Raw genomic sequence first — 17,704 nt, 5'->3', positions numbered from 1 at the left:
CCAGGTGCCCCCTTTTTTATTTTGTTTTAAAGTCATATATTTATTTGTTTGTTTGTTTTTAGTAATCTCAATACCGAGCATGGGGCTTGAACTCATGACCCTGATACCAAGAGTTGCATGCTCTTCCAAGTGGGTCAGCTGGGCACTCCACCTTTTTTTTCCCCTTTATTTGTTTTGAACCCTAGACTACATGTTATTTTCATTTAAAAGTTAGTTAACTTTTAAGGAAATTTAAAAACAAGGAGAAAAAAATTATTTTATATTTACTTACATATTTTTTATTTCTGGCATTCCTTATCTCTTTGTGTAGTTCCAGATTTCTGTGTGGTATTTTTTTTCCAGCCTCAAGAACTTCCTTTTTTTAATATTCCTATGATATTGATCTGCTGGCATCAAGTTTCCTCACCTTCTGTGTTTCTGAAAATGTCCCTATTTCACCTTCAGTTTTAAGGGATATTTTTGCTGGATATATAATATAAGTTTAATAGGGTTTCTCCCCCCTCCCCCTCCCATTATTTTGAAGATATTATTTCATTATCTTCTGGCTTACATTTTTTCTGAGAATTTGGGCATTAGTGTTATCTTTATTCCTCCTTGTATAATGTATCTTTTTTCTCTGCCTGCTCTGAATATTTTCTCTTTATCATTGAATTTCAACCATTTGATTACAGTGCCTTTATATGGTTTTCTTTTGTATTTAAATGCTCAAGGTTTACTGAGCTTCTTAGATCTGTGGGTTTATAACTTTCATCCGATTTGAAAGAGATTCTGTCATTTCTTCAAATATTTTTTATATAATGATATGAGCCAGATTTGATATGAACTCTTAACTTCTTGGGGTCTGTTGCCCAGTGAACTGGTAATTTGATTTTGTTAATATGATAATTGTAAATGTTACTATACATTTAGCAGGTAAGGAGGGTATATATTTTTTCCTTGTTAGCAAAGAACTTAAAAACTGGATTTTGAGTAATGTTGAAATAACAGGCCAGGCCATATCTTTGCTTTTTATATTTCAAGGAGCAGGATGGGAGAGTATAATAAAATTTGTTTGATCTTGCTTTATGTTATATCCACATAAAGCTTGTATAGAGTGAAGATTTGTCCATGAAGATGTCCCTTTCCCTTCTTTTTCAATCATATATTCAGGAGCTTGTTCTGAGTAACTTGGGTCCTAAGCCATAGGGAAGATTACTAGCAGTGATGACATAGTGTCACTCTTAGGAACATTCTGTTGCCACTGAAGTCTGTGTGCATTTATTTCTCCTGTATAATTCATGCAAGAAAATATAGTAAACCTGTGTTATCTGGAAGTTGTCTTTATTAATCAGAATTTTCTAAGAATTGGGATTCTTGGTTTGCATTGTGATGAGAAAGAGAGAGTGGAAAGAACAGCTAGAGAGACCTCTTGGGACAGAAACTGTACTAGCAGTAAAACCAGGAACATTTCCCGAAGAAGAGTTTTTTAGGTTTAAGGGGAAAGATCTGGATTGGTCTTATGTTGTTAAAAAGGGAAACTTGGAATAAATCATAAGCAATAAAATATTCACAGTTTAGCTTTGATTACGTGAATTGTTGAAAATTGAAGTCTGTCATGAATCATGGAATAATGAATAGAAGGTTAGGATCTGGAATTCTGATATACCTGGATTTGAATCCCAGTCCTAGCACATACTTACTATCTTTGTGATCTTGGGCAAGTTTCCTAAAATCTCTGAGCCTTATTTTATATAAACTGGAAAAATAGGGGCACCTGGGTGGCTCAGTCAGTTAAGCATCTGACTGTTGATTTAGGTTCAGGTCATGATCCCAGGGTCATGAGATCCAGCCCTGCCTTTGGCTCTGCACTGGGCATGGAGCCTGCTTAAGATTCTCTCTCCCTCTGCCCATCCCCTCCTGTTCCCCATCCCTCCACACCATGCTCATGCTCACACTCTAAGAGGAAAAAAAAAAAAAAGGAAGGAAGAATAGTAGTTATGTAGTAGTTATCACAGATTGCTATGAAAATTAAATTGAGAATAGTTTATGTGATTCACTGGTCATTTTCTGGGTCCCCAATAATTATTAGTTGATTTTCCTTCTTGATATATTCACTTTAAATTTTATTCTTTCACTCAAGGACTTTTTTTCCTTTTAAACATGCAGTAGTTAAACGGGCCCCTATGGCGTTCATGAGACTGTTCTCATCCTTTTGCTTTTCTTCCTTGAGTCTTTCCCATGTTTATCCCGTTCCATCCCATAAAAAACATTTTATATATCCCATCTTAAAAACTCTTCTGACCCTCATATCTACCTCCAGCTACTGCCTCTCTTTCCTTGATAAAGATGTCTAAACTCGGTTTTAGTCTCAGTTCCTTTCCTATTTTCTATTGAAGTCAAACCGTAGTCTTATGCCTCCAGTTCTCCACCAGAATTGTTCTTAACAAGGTCCTCAGTGGCTTCCACATTACTAAGTTGAATAGTCAGTTTTCAGGCCTCATTTTACCTGATGCATCAGCAGCACTTATTGATTCTGTCCCCTTCTTGAAGCTCTTTCCTCATTTGGCTTCTAGGACACCACATTCAACAAATTTTCCTTCTGGGGCACCTGGCTGACTCATTCTGTAGAGCGTGCGACTCTTGATCTTAGCGTTGTAGGTTTGAGCCTCATGTTGGGTATAGAGATTACTTAAAAATAAAATCTTAAAACAGACAAATTTTCCTCCTAACTCTATGGCATTTAGTTCTCAGTCCATCTACTGTTCTGTTCCCTTCTCAGCTTTGGCCTCTCAGGCATACCTCAGAGATATTGTGGGTTCAGTTCCAGATCACCACAATAAAGTAAATATCGCAGTAAAGCAAGTCAAATGAATTTTTTGGTTTCCCAGTGCTTATAAAAGTTATACTTACATATGCTATAGTTTAAGTGTGCAATAGCATTATGTCTAAAAAACCAATCTGTACACCTTACTTAAAAAATACTTTGTTGCTGAAAAATACTAACCATCATCTGAGCTTTCAGTGAGTCATAATTGTTGTGTTAGTAGAGTATCCTCCCTTGATGTTGATGGCTGCTGACTGATCAGGGTGATGGTTGCTGAAGGTTGGGGTTGTCAGTTTTTAAAAATAAGGCAGTGAAGTTCACCACGTCAACTGACCCTTCCTTTCCAAGTAATTACTCTGTGGCATGCAATGCTGTTTGATAGCATTTTATCTACAGTAGAACTTCTTCCAAAATTGGAGTCAGTCCTCTCAAACCCTGCCGCTGCTTTATCAGCTAAGTTCATGTAATGTTCTAAATCCTTTGTTGTCATTTCCACAGTCTTCGCAGCATCTTCACCAGGAGTAAAGTCCATCTCAAGAAACTACTTTCTTTGCTCAACCGTGAGAAGAAACTCCTCATCCATTCAAGCTTTATCAGTGGATTGTAGCAATTCACTCACATCTTCAGGCTCCACTTCTAATTCTTGTTCTATTTCCACCACATCTGCAGTTACTTCCTCCACTGAAGTTTTGAACTCCTCAAAGTCATCCATGAGGGTTGGAATCAGCTTCTTCCAAATTGCTATTAATGTTGATATTTTGACCTCTTCAGATGAATCTCGAATGCTGTTAATGGCATCTAGAATTGGGAATCCTTTCCAGAAGGTTTTCACTTGACTTTACCCAGATCCATCAGAGGAATCACTATCAGTGGCAGCTATAGCCTTGTGAAATATATTTTTTTTCATTTTTAAGATTTTATTTATTTATTTGACAGAGAGAGAGAGCACAAGCAGGGGGAGTGGCAGAGAGAGAGCGAGGGAGAGAGAAGTAGGCTCCCCGCTGAGCAGGGAGCCCAGTGCAGAGCTCAGTCCCAGGACCCTGGGATCATGACCTGAGTAAAGGCAGACACTTAACCAACTGAGCCACCCAGGTGCCCCTGAAATGTATTTTTTAAATACAAGTCTTGAAAATCTAAATTACTCTTTGATCCATGGGCTACAGAAAAGATGTTGTGTCAGCAGGCATGAAAACATTGGTCTTGTCCATCTCCATCGGAGTTCTTCGGTGACCAGGTGTATTATCAACGAACAGTAATATTCTGAGAGGAATCTTTCTCTCTGAGCAGTAGGGTTTACAGTAAACTATGTTGTAAACAGATGTGCTGTCATCCAGGCTTTGGTGTTCTATTCACAGAGCACAGAGGCAGAGTAGATTTAGCATAGTTCTTAAGGGCCCCAGGGTTTTTGGAATGGGAAATGAGCGTTGGCTTCAACTTAAAGTTACCAGCTGCGTTATCCCCTAACAAGAGAGTCAACCTGTACTTTGAAGTTTTGAAGCCAGGCATTAACTTCTCCTCTCTAGCTATGAAAGCAATAAAATGGCATCTTTTTCCCATGTAAGGCTGTTTTGTCTACATGGGAAGTCTGTTGTTTAGCCACCTTCACAAATTATCTTCGCTCTGTCTACTGGGTAACTTGGCGCAGCGTCTGTATCAACATCTGCTGCTTCACCTTGTACTTCTGTTTTATGGAGATGGCTTCTCTCCTTAAACCTCATGAACCAACTTCTGCTAGCTTTCAGATTTTCTTCTAGCTGCCTTAAATCTCTCAGCCTGCACAGAATTGAAGAGAGTTAAGGCCTTGCTCTGGATTAGGCTTTGGCTTAAGGGAAGGTTGTGGCTGGCTTGATATATTTAGACCACTCAAACTTTCTCCACATCAGCAATAAGGCTCTTTTCATTTATCATTTGTGTGTTCACTGGAGCAGCACTTTTCATTTCCTTCAGGAACTTTTTTCTTCGAGTGTACAAGTGGTCTGTTTTGTGCAAGAGGCCTTGCTTTTTTGGCCTATCTAGGCTTTCAGTGTGCCTTCCTCACTAAGCTTAATCATTTCTAGCTTTTGATTTAAAGTAAGAAACATGCAACTCTTTTCACTTGACCACTTAGAGACCATTGTAGAGTTACTAACTGGCCTAATTTCAATACTGTGTCTCGGAATAGGGAGGCCCCAGGAGAGGGAGAGAGATGGGAGACTGGCTGGTTGGTGGAGCAGTCAGAACACACACAACATTTATTGATTAAGTTTGCTATCTTATATGGGGATGGTTTGTGGTGCCCCAGAACAATTGCGATAACATCAAAGATCACTGATCACAGAACATCATAACAAGTATAATAATAATAATATTATGAAAAATTTTGAAATATTGTGAGAATTACCAAAATGTGGCAGGCACACGAAGTGAGCAAATGCTGTTGGAAAAATGGTGCCAATAGACTTGCTGGACACAGGGTTGCCACAGACCTTCTATTGTAAAAAATGCAGCATCTGTGAAGCACAGTAAAGAAAAGTACAATAAAAGAAGGTATGCCTGTATGCTGATGACTCCCAAATGAATATCTATAGTCCAGAACTTTCCTTTAAACCCCAGACTCTAACTACCTATCAGTTCATTCCCTTGTATATATAATAATCATCTCAGAATTACCATTGGTAAAACAATAGCAAGAGCTTATATAGTACCATGTGCCAAGCACTGTTGTCCCCAAACGGACTCTTCTCCATATACTTACTTGTATCATCTTCCTTTTGTTATTAAATGGCAAATCCAGTGTTCTAGCTGACCAGGAATCTTTTTTTTTTTCTCTCTCTCTCTCTCTTTCTCTCTCTTTTTTTTTCCCCTTCACTCAACAAATGTTGGTCAGAGTCTGATGACAGCTATCTTTATTGCTGCCTACTGGACCAAGACAGTTAATTCTCAGTATAGCAGCCAGGTGGAACCTGTTAAAATCTAGATTAGATCATGTCACCTCTTGCTCAAAATTTCCAAAGGTTTCCCTTGTCTCAGACTGTCTAGGTCAAGTTGGATGACTTGGTCAGCCAGTGGCTCAGCCTGACCTGAATGGTCCAAGACAACCTCACTCAAATGTCTGGACCCTCAACTGAGATGACTGGTAGGTGGGAAAACTGGGTCTCCTTTTTCCGAGTGGTCTGTCATCCATCACGTGATGATGGTGTTAGCAAAAGGGCAGGCTCAAATGTGCAAGTGCTTATCAAGCCTGTGTGTGGTACATTTGGTGATGTCCAGTTGGCCAAAGTAAGTTGCATGGCCAGCCTAGGGTCAATTTGTGAAGGGAGTTAATAAAGGTGCAGATGCCGGGTGGTGTGTGAGAAAGAGTACAAGCAGGGGGAGCAGCAGGCAGAGGGAGAACCAGGCTCACTGCTGAGCGAGAAGCCTGAGGTGGGACTCGATCCCAGGACTCTGGGATCATGACCTGAGGCAAAGGCAGATGCGCAGATGCTCGACTGACTGAGCCACCCAGGCGCCCCTGGGTTCTTTGATTTAAGTCAGCGGAATCTTGTTGCTAGCTCTTTGAGTTAATTAATTTGTCCATTTTGCATATTATCTGCCTACTCCACATCAGGAAGTAGTACTTTACTTTTGCTTAACTTTAATTTATATGGTATTTTACATTATATAAAGGCTGTTTGCTCTTTTTTTAATCTAATTTTTGTTCCATGTCACCTGTCAAAGCATATAGTCACATACTTGTTTTCTTCAAATCACCTCTGTACTTTGTCTTGTCATGTTGCCCTTATGGCATTTTTTTTCTCTTATTGCCATTTCCAATGAATCTGATCTATTACATTAATATTTATTTTAATTCTAGTGTCTGTTCGTATTCTGGCTTTCATTTTTCTGTCTTTGGAATTCTGTTAACTTTCTCTTACCATTATAAGTATGTGCAAGCATTTACTTCATTATGTCTTTAAAGGTAGTCTTACCTGATCATTTATATATTTAGATGCTAATTTTATTAAAAATTGCCTTTCTTTTGGGCACGTGGGTGTCACAGTCCATTGAGCATCCTACTCTCTCAGTTTCAGCTCAGGTTATGATCTCAGCATTGTGAGATGAAGCCCTGCATAGGGCTCTGTGCTCAGTGCTGAGTCTGCTTGAGGTTCTGTCTCCCTCTTCCTCTGCCCTTCCCACTCATGCTGGCGCGCACGCTCTCTCTCTCTCTCTCTCTCAAAAATCTTTTTTAAAAAATTGCCTTCCTTTATTTTTCCCTTTTTTTAATCTAAAAGGCATTTAGTTTTCATTTTTACTGTATTAAATAAATAGTATAATATAATCTTGTATTTTATTTCTAGAAGGTACAGGGTTGTTACATAGAAAGCGTTTGTTTTTTTTTTTCTCCAAAGGCATTGGGTTCGGTAGAGTTGAAAACCGTTGTTTTGGCATACCTCATCTAATATAAAAATTGAGGTGAGGGGAAATGGTCTTCCAATTGTTGATGGGTCAATCTAAATTTCTTTTTTCAATTTAAATTCAGTCAGCCTTACTCTAAATTACTTGTTTTACTCACTTGGGTTACTGAATTTATCCATATTCCATTGAGGTTTCAAATTTTATATTCCTTTTTTTTTTTTTTTAAGATTTATTTATTTGAGGGAGAGCCCACGCATGTAGGAACAAAGGCAGGGGACGAGGGGCAAGCAGACTCCACGCTGAGTGCAGAGCCTGACTCCGGGCTTGATCCCAGGACCCTGAGGTCATGGCCTGAGCCGAAATCAAGAGTCAGATGCTTAACCAACTAAGCCACCCAGGCGCCCCTCAAATTTTGTATTTCTGTAGAAATATGTAGTGTATTGTATGTACTATATAGATCCCAATGTGCAGAAAACAATCTGAATTTCAGATAGCCAGGTAAATGATCATGGACTTCTCTAACTGTATAAAATGATAGATTTTCTGAACTAGAAGGAAGTATGTTGTTCCTGGTTATCAGATAAAAAACCTTTGAAATTGTTTTCCAGCAAGACTTTTGAGACTATTGTCAGTGTTGAGAAGCTTTGAATTTTTAGTGTCTTGGCCTTTTGAGAGACTGTGTAGTCCAAACTAACATAAATTTACTTGATACACGTTAGTCTGGCAGGCATAGTTAGGCACCAGGTGTACAAAGTTGCACAGGACAGCCTCTAGTGGAGGAAATAACTTCATCATAGTGCTGAGTGCTGACATACAGGCGGGCATTAAGATGCACTGGGAGTGCTTGGCCATGCCAAAGCCCTCATACAGAAGTTGCTGAGTTTTAAATAAGAGAAGGGGTTAACCAGACAAGGAGGGAAGAAGGAGGGCATTCCAGGTTGAGTGAAAGAGCATGAGTACAGATATTGAGGAATAAAATAGCTAAGAACTGAAAGTAATTTAGTTTTATTAGGTCATAAAGTATAAAGTGGGGAGCTGTGGGACCTCACATGCTATGCTAAGGAGCTTGGGTTTTATCATGTGGTATTTTCTCAGTCTTCCAGTAAAGTACAACTGAAGTTGTTGGTGATTGAATACATGCTTTTGAAGTAAGGGGACAAAGTCCACATGGACCTCCTGTGTGTTTGAAATTTCTCTTAAGACTGGTGTTTTGTTAAATATTATAAATAACTTTGTCTTTTATTCTAGAATTGATTAGTGTGAGCTCTTAGCTTAAATTTCCTAATTTATAGAATGAGAATAATAATAACACATCTTAGGATTGTCGGGAAGACTAATAACTATATTGATAACAGTGACAAAACAGCTAATATTTTCTGAGGGCATACTGAGGAACAGTCCTAAGTGCTTTATTTCTGTTACCTCATTTAATCCTTAAAACATCTCAATGAGGTAGGTACATTTATTTATCTCCTTCTAACAAAACTGGGGCATAGAGAAGTGATTTTCCTAAGGTTACACAGCTAGTTGTTGGCAGAGCTTGGTTTGAATGCACAGTCTGAATACAAGACGCTTAACTATTACATTATATTCCCATTCTTTGAGATCATGCATATAGAACATTTAGCACAGAATCTACCACACAGTAATTGGAAATGTAAGCAATTATCAGCAGCCAATAATATTTACTTTGTTCAAATCTTTGAGTTACATTGATGTCCCTAAGAAATTTTGCTATGATTTTCTGTGGCTTGACTTACTTCCAGCATGCCATTAAGTGCAGACATTGTGACACACAGGCGCATGCTTTTAACCACTACCCTTTATTGCCTCCTCCTTCCTTGTGGATCAGTGTCCACATTATACTTTAAATCCATGACAGGGACCATATTTGTTTTGTTCATCATTGTATACCCAGTCCTTCACACTGTATCTGGTACATGGACATGACTAAATCATTGTTCAGTGAGTGAATAAAGATCTAAGAACCTGACATTTTTTAGCTGATCTTAGAATTTAAACATCATTCATACCACCTATAATTGTGGTTTAATTGCTTTACATGTTTTTCTGTTGGTAAACAGTCTAGTTTGGACCAACCATCTGCTACTGTGTTCTATAGGGCACTCTCACCTTGGAACGACAAAAACCCTGCTGGGTAACTAGTATTTGTTTGCCTTATAGAGATCAGTCAGCTTTCAGAGAGACAGGGAGATTAGACAAGACTTTGATCTAAAACTAGAATGTTAGAAATATGCAAAATAGCATTTTAAAATGTGTATTCTAAGAAAATACAGAAAGAAAAAAGTATTTTTCATTTGCCTTTGACATTGAATCACTTCAAATAAAGAGAAAATAATTTAATTATTTTTCAAAGGAGTTCTCTGTTATTGTGGGTTAACTCATATTTTCCTCCTCTCCTCTATCTAGAATGTCTTAAACCATTCTACCTTATGAGAAATTGGATGTTCTTGCAGATAGTCATTGTGGGAGAAAACGTTTCATTTAAGTCCCAGATGAGGACCGGAAACTTGAAATCAGAGGAGCATCTGAAATCAAGTAATATTAGGTAGGATAAAAATTACAAGGGATTTCTACATGTTTGTATTCCTTTTAGAGATGTATGTTAAAGTATGCATATTCTATGAGTGCTAATGGAAGAATTAGAGACTTTGTGAAGGATTTGCTATCGGGCAGGATGGGAGATGGGAATGCTAAGATTTTTTTTTTTTTTTTTTTTTTTTTTTTACTTATGTGGCTTCATGAGAACTTTGGCATATGTTTACTTTGTCACGAGCATTTATATCTTGTAGTTGAAGGAAGTTTTTAAAACATTCACTAACGTAAGTGTAACACATTTTTATGTTTATGAGGTCTCTGAATATTCATGATAGGTGTAGGGACATGTGATATATCTTATAGGTTGTCCTTTAGTATGAAAATTCCTGTGTTTTCGGTTACATATATAACAATTCATTTGAGCTCAGGGAGCATCATCTCTTAACTTAGTTCTCTGTGTCTGCCTGGATACAGTCCAGCCTCCCAGAGGCCTATAGAAATAGGTACATGATTGCACGCTAGAGAAGCCCTCTCTAACCACATGGTGATTTAGAAACTGTTATCACAGCAGCTTGTAATGACAGTTATATTGACAGAATGTGTGAAGGTATCTGATCTCAGATATGGCTTTTAAGTGAGAAGTGATAGTTGCCCCTAGAAGTTGATACCATGACAATGACAGCTATAGCCAGGCCATTCCAGAAGCCTTGCTTTACCGTGCAGTGCTTAAGAACTGTGGAACCAGACTATAGGTGGAACCTAAGCTCTGCCACTTCCCTAGTTGTGTGACTTTGGGCAAGTTATTTAACCACTCTGTGCCCGTTTCCTTGTCAGCAAAATGGGGATAAACTTACTACTTACCTGATAGATTTGTTGCATGATTTAAAGATTTAATAAAATACGAAAGCGTGTAAACAGGACCTAGCAAACACTAAATGATCAAACTCTATTATCATTAGGCTGTTAGTTAATTTTTTTTAAAGATTTTATTTGTTTATTCGACAGAGATAGAGACAGCCAGCTAGAGAGGGAACACAAGCAGGGGTAGAGGGAGAGGAAGAAGCAGATTCATAGCAGAGGAGCCTGATGTGGGGCTCGATCCCATAACGCTGGGATCACACCCTGAGCCGAAGGCAGACGCTTAACCGCTGTGCCACCCAGGCGCCCCATAGGCTGTTAGTTAATTGACTATAGACTCTACATTCCTCTGTTAAGAATTATCATAACATTTCTATATTTTATAATTTGTTTAATCTGTTATCAGGTCCAGTATTTAAAATGTATTTGTTTAAGTTATGTAATCAAAACTACTATTTGGAGAGAACCAAAAAAAGAAACTATTTTGCAACTTGGATGTATCTATCTCTGGCTTCATTTTCTGTACATACTAAGAACTTGTCATCATGACGTCTAAAACAGTTTCTCTTTCTATTGTCCTTTAGCATTATATGGTAGTAGATGACAGGATTTTTGACCCCCATCTTGGAATGTTGTTTTCTTCAACCCTGTGTTCTGCCTCAGAAAGGATCCTGTGTCAGGAACCAGATTAGCAAAAGTAATTTGGTGGTCACTGAAGTGTTGGTGTTATAATCAGATTACAGTCCCCCCTCTTGGAGTTTTCGCTTAGGTTCTTTTATGTAACTTACTGGTTATCTTGTTTATTTCTTATAACAACTCTTAAAGGGAGTTTGTTTCCCTGTTTTACAGATGAGGAAATTGAAGTGTCTTGGAAAGAAGCTCCAGTGTACCACTACCAATATGTAGGAAACACACATTCAGACTTTTTTTATTCTGTATCACTTTTTGTTAAAGAAAATTGCGTCTTGTATGTGCGCATTTTACCATTCATTAATTCAACAAAATTTTAGTAAATAGCTACCATATACCAGACATTATTCTAGGTGTTAGGGATATAGCCCTGAACACTATCCTCTCCCTCATGTCTAATCCATATGGCCCGCATAACTTTTTCTCAGTTATTTTCTTTGCCTTTGGTAAGGCTTCCTTTCCTATTCACTTTGTAATTATCCCAGATATTCACCATTCTCTTCAGTTTATCTACCCCTTATGTTCAGACACTGATCTGATCTCCTACTTTATCTCTGAAACTGAAGCAGTGAGTGTAGCTGTGAATTCTCTTGATATCTCTTCACGCCACACTACTCCCAGATTCTTCTAGCACATTTCCATCTAAACTTACCTCCCTCCAATTTCATCCTGCCTCTTTTTCAAAGATAGTCTTGCCTCCTGTCTTATTAATCACATTCTCATTTCCTTCCATATCTTCCAGAACCATGCTCTGTTAGTTTTGTTCTCACTTAAGTCTTAAGTCTCCAACCTATCCCATTCTCCTAGCTTCATTTCTTCATTTTAAACATGTTTAAGTCTCTACCATAATAAAAAAGAAACTTCTGTTTATCATGGCCCTCTTCCCTTTTTCCTCACTGCCTAGCATTTTAATTGAAGTAAAGTTCTCTCCCCCCTCTTTTTTTCTGAGAGAGGGAGAGAGAGCCTGTGCAAGCAAGACGAGCGTCAGAGGGAGAGAGATCGTCTTAAGCAGGCACTGCACTCAGCGTGGAGCCTGACTTGGGCTCAATCTCATGACCCTGAGATCATGACCTGAGCTGAGATCAAGAGTGGGATGCTTAAACATCTGAGCCATCCAGGCTCCCCTAAACTTCTTTTTCTTATTTGTTCCCTAGTCCCCTGCAATTGGACATTGTCTCTTTTCTGGCAGGGCTATCATTGACCCTTATTTCACCAAATCCAACCAGCTTTCCAGTCCTTATAGTTGTCTGCCCCTTAAAAATGAATATAGGTCTTTCTCTGTCTGACTTCACTTAGCATGATACATTCTAGGTCCATCCATTTTGTTGCACACAGCAAGATCTCATCCTTTTTGTGGCTGCATGATATTCCATTGTGTATACATGCCACATCTTTATCCATTCATCTATGGATGGACACTTGGGTTGCTTCCATATCTTAGCTGTTGTAAATAATGATGCAATAAACATAGGGTACATAACGTCTTTTTGAATTAGTGTTTTAATTTTCTTTGGATACATACTCAGTAGGAATTAGATTATGTGGTATTTTGTTTTCAGTTTTTGAGGAACCAAGGAACCATGTGATTTCACTTACATGTGGAATCCAAAAAAAAAAAAAAAACCCAAAAAACAAATGAATAAACAAAAAGCAGAATCAGACCTATAAATAGATGGTTGCCGGAAGAAAAAGGGATGGGGGAACAGGCAAAATGGGTGAAAGGGAGAGAGAGAGAGAGATACAGACTTCCAGTAATGGAATGAATAAGTCACAAGAATAAAAGGTACAACATAGGGAATCTGGTCAGTGGTATTGTAATGGTGTTATATAGTGACAGTAGGTACACTTGTGAGCATAGCATAACAGATAGAGTTGTTGAATCACTGTGTTATACACCCAAAACTAATGTAGCATTGTGTGTCACCTATACTCAAAAAAAAAAAAAAAAATCATCGAAAGCTAGCTTCTCCCTTCTGCCATCTGGGCAATTACATTTTCTCTTATGGTTTTAACTATCACCAATGTCCTGGTCGCTCCAGTACTATATCCCTAGTCTTGATGGCTCCTCTGTGCTTGACACTTATCTCTAAGTTTCCTGCTTCTACACCTCTGTTTTCTCATATACCCAGCTATCCAAGCTAACAAATGGAATGATTTGGACTGTTTTCTCTGCTTTAGCTTTCTTTCCCCTAGTTTTACTTCCAGGTATTTTTTGAATCTAGGTTTTTTGTCCATCTGTATTGTCACTTCCTCCCTTCCAGTCTTGCCCTTTTAAAATCCATCTTTCATGCATGTTGTTGTAATTTTTTAAAAATAAAATTCTGACAATGCTGTGCTCCTACTTAAAACTCAGCGCTGGTTTCCTATTACTTAAAAGATAGAATCTGAGCTCTTTAATGTGTCATGCAGACTCTCACAGTCTGCTGTCTGCCTTGGTCTCCAGCTCATCTCCTGTGGCTTTCTACCTTATATTTTATGTTCCAGTCTCCCACCTTCACTGACTTAGCTTAGCTTTTATTATTGTGCCACTTTCTCTGCCTGGAAGAAGAATTCCTTCTTACCTTTGATATTTCCAGACCAGGGCTGCCCCTTAATAAAACTAGATACACATTTTCAAATAATAGAAACTGTAGAATAAATGTTGTAATATAGAGCATTGAATAATGTCAGGAGACTTGAAAATTCATGACAAACTGTAAAGTGCCATAGAGAGAGAGCAGATTAGTCGTTTTTGTTATCCCTTACTGAGAAGAGCTCCTTCAGGAGCAGCATCTTCCCTAGGTGTTCTTTTCTATGTGAAATTCAACAGTAGAGCAATATGATTTATTTATTTATTTTTTGATTAATACCATGAGATTTGGTGATGTCTTAGAGATCTATAGATTGTGTATTTCTGTGCATGCATGTGTAGGCTCACACTCACAGTATCTGGCCTACTGTTTTGCACAAATAATTATGATTAGGTTATTATATTTATAAATGATGAATACTTTTCTTATCCCAAGTACTCCTTAGTACTCTATGAAAAGAAGTAAACAAATTAACTTGAAATAAAACCTGCTTTTCAAAAAAATTTTTTCTAAAAAAAATATTCTAGCCTCACCTCCCGAAACAAAAAAGAAGCTGATTCACGTTTCTTTAGCAACTGTGAGATTAGAAACTGTTGGGTCATTTTCCTGTGTTCTGCTCATAGAAGAAACGGGCTTGTTAAGTTCAGGTAGAGGGAATCTTCCACTGTGTCTGCCCCTGTTTTGGAGATACCTTATATTTTATTTATTTAATTTTTATACAAATTTATTCATTTTAGAGAGAGAGAGAATGCATGGGGGGAAGAACAGAGGGAGAGAGAATCTCAAGCAGACTCCCTGCGGGGCTTGATCCTAGGACTCTGAGATCATTACCTGAGCTGAAATCAAGAGTCAGATGCTTCACTGACTGAACCACCCAGGCACCCTTGGAGATATCTTATATTTTAAACCACAAACCTTAATGTGTGTTAAGAATGATTACTCTGTATATGTTACCTTGCATTGTTATGTAAATGCTATGTATAATCAAGATATTTGTTAAGATAAACATGAATTTTAGTATTTTTTCTCTAATGACATTATAAAAAATTATTGCAAAATATTTAAATATTGAAAGCCCTAGTTCTGTGGGTTATTACTATCAAACGTTCCAGATTTTTTTTTCTTGCTGTCTTGTGTAAGAGAAACTATGATATAGTGGTAAGGAGTTAGGCTCTGGAACCGAACTGATTGAGGAGTTCAAATGCTACCTTTATTGCTTACTAACTTGATGACCTAGGATGTATTACTTAACCTCTATTTCCATGGGTTTCTTCATCTGTAAAGTGGGGGTAATAATAGTTCATAATATGGATTAAATAATTTATATAAAGCCCTTAGAACAGTGTCTGTAAGTGCTATATATAGTATTGGCTGTTTCAGTTCCTAGTGCATTAGAATACATTGGATATATTTATAGATTTTGATGATCATGTTGTCTCCAAGAATATCCTTTCAGGTTGTTAGCTTTCAGTGCATTGTTTATCACTGAATGTTTTAGATTTTATTCAGCCTTTTAATGACTTTTTTATTGCTTGATAGAAGTGCTTAATTTCTCTTATAAAGAAGTGACACAATGTATTCAATATTTTAAAAGCTTTATATTTCGTAACTATTTAATAGTGCTATTTTATTATTGAAGACATGATTATTTTTCATTTTTGAATTCTTGGTTCATTCATTGTTTTCATTAATTCCTTCATCTTAAAGTACGAATAAAAAGAAACTCATGTTGCCAAAATCTTCTACCCAGAGAAAACATTTAAAAACTTTCTCTCTTTAAGCATTGGCTATAAACTGTAAGATTAAACTTTAGCATTATTAATGGCTTAAAACCAGTAGGTCAGTTGAGGTGTAGTAGTTTTTCTTTATGAAATAATCAGATAGCCAATTATGTATTAATATTTATAAAAGCAGTTGCTGTGAGGTCACATATCTATTGATTTGATTTCCTGTATATCATACACTATTAAAAAAAAGAAAACTGTGGGGCACCTGGGTGGCTCAGTCAGTTAGGTGTCCTACTCTTGATTTCAGCTCAGTTCATGATCTCAGGGTCGTGGGATTATAGCTGGTGTCGGGCTCTGCGTGTTGGGCTTGGCACCTACTTAAGATTCTCTCTCTCCCTCTGATGCCCCCCCCCAAAAAAAAGAAAAAAAAGAAAAAGGAAAGAAAAAAGTCGTGTAGTGGGGGGGTAGGGATTCGTCTTCTTGTGAGATGATGATTCTCAGTTTAATCCTCTCACCTGTCTAAATGGGTTTTTTTGGTACACAGGAAAAAGGAAGAGTTAGTAGATAATAGTATATAACCCTAACAGGGTTTTAAACAGTTTATAGATTTAAGTCCATCAAAAAAAAATAGCATGACCTACACATAGGAACTTTATTGTTTGTTACATGACACTGTATTTTTTAATATGGTTCTTTTTGTGGTAAGATTACTACATTAATAAAAATAGATCTTTACTCTGAGGAAACTATTATTGATGGTTCCCCATATGGGAAAACTATTTGGTTTGGGAACTTACAGATACTTTACTTCTCTTTTTTGATCAAGTACTCCCTAGAGCAGGAGAGGCAAAGTTTACTGTAAAGGAGCCAAATAATAAATATTTGAGGCTTGGTGGGCCATGTGGTCATTGTCTCAACTACTCAACTGTGCCCTTGTAGCAGAAAGCAGGCATAGACAGTACATAAATGAAGGGGCTTGACTGTGTTCCAGTAAAAGTTATTTATGAAAATAGATTCATAGCAAAGGAAGGAATCTCACCCATAGGCTGACAATAGAATATGAATTTTACTTCCTGTGGTCTTTTTGATTAAAAATCTCACGTGGAATTTATTTTGTTTCAACAAATCTTTTAATTTAGGCTAGGTGACTTAAATATTAGTGTTTAGTTGACAGAATCTGTGTTAGCTTTTTCAGTCACGATTTTTTTAATTCTAATTTGAAAGAAGTAGAAATGACTAGATTTTGGAGTAGGAAAGAACTAAGTTTGTACTTAATTGTACCTAATTGCTTTGTGACTGTGAACAAATTACTTCACATTTCAGAGCTTCAATTTCCTTGTTTATAGAAGAGGAATAATACTAAATAGATATCTTCAGGTGGTTATGTGAATTTTTCATTTAGTTATCTTTTCATCAGTTCAATTTAGCAAGATTATTTTCATCATTAATGTGTCTCTTTCAGAATCAAGGAGAGAACGAACAATACAGAGAATGAGCACCTCTACTCTTGTCATACTGAGTCCTCGAATTTCAAAATGCTTTTAACATTTATGTCAGATAGTTTTTATGACATTTTTGCACTTTTGTTAGTGCTTCAATTTTTAGTTTTTCAAAAAATTCTTAGATTATGGTATGTAAAAATGTAAAGTAAAATTTTGATCTTTATCAATGGAAGCCTGCTGCAGAATTGGCTAGATTTACAAGAGACATTATTAGACTTACATTATCTTCTCTGACAGCCTATAGAGGAAGCAGATTATTTGTAAATGGTTCCTATTATATGCTCAATAAAATCTTTGACAGGAAGTTGGTATCCTCACTAGGCAGATGTTAGCATACTGAAATGATATTTGTTCATTTTTATAAGGAAATCTTGCTTGGAATGAGAAAACAACCTTTAGACACGTAATTCTAAGTATAAGATATCTTGTATATACTTGTATGAATTTTTTAACTAATATGTGGGAACATAGTAACATACATCCTTTGTAACTTTGCAGCTCACACAGGGACACAGTGAAAATGTTGAGTCTAGTAAATATGCATAATTAGCACTGGCTTTCTCAGTATAAGGCTCAAATAGTGCTCCAGCAAGATTTTTTTTTTTTTTTGGAGGGGTGTGT

At 37.2% G+C, this 17,704-nt stretch overlaps 1 protein-coding gene across 5 annotated transcripts in view; it reads left to right on the top strand.

Annotated features, from left to right (window-relative positions):
• SMG7 (SMG7 nonsense mediated mRNA decay factor) overlaps positions 1-17,704 on the top strand; it is an 86,423-nt gene that overhangs the window by 25,909 nt on the left and 42,810 nt on the right. For 4 of the 5 annotated variants that reach the window (XM_019804488.2, XM_019804485.2, XM_019804487.2 and 1 more), the window contains exon 2: positions 9,608-9,746. The exons of the other annotated variant lie outside the window; for it this stretch is intronic. In XM_019804488.2, the coding sequence (XP_019660047.1) occupies positions 9,631-9,746 (116 nt within the window). In that variant the 5' untranslated portion in view covers positions 9,608-9,630. The remainder of the gene's footprint in view (positions 1-9,607; positions 9,747-17,704) is intronic. 5 annotated transcript variants of the gene reach the window in all.

This window comes from Ailuropoda melanoleuca, chromosome 8 (assembly GCF_002007445.2).
Source record: "Ailuropoda melanoleuca isolate Jingjing chromosome 8, ASM200744v2, whole genome shotgun sequence".
Taxonomy (NCBI): Eukaryota; Metazoa; Chordata; class Mammalia; order Carnivora; family Ursidae; genus Ailuropoda; species Ailuropoda melanoleuca.
Note: the sequence above shows the minus strand (reverse complement) of the source record. Positions and strands in the feature narration are given on the sequence as shown.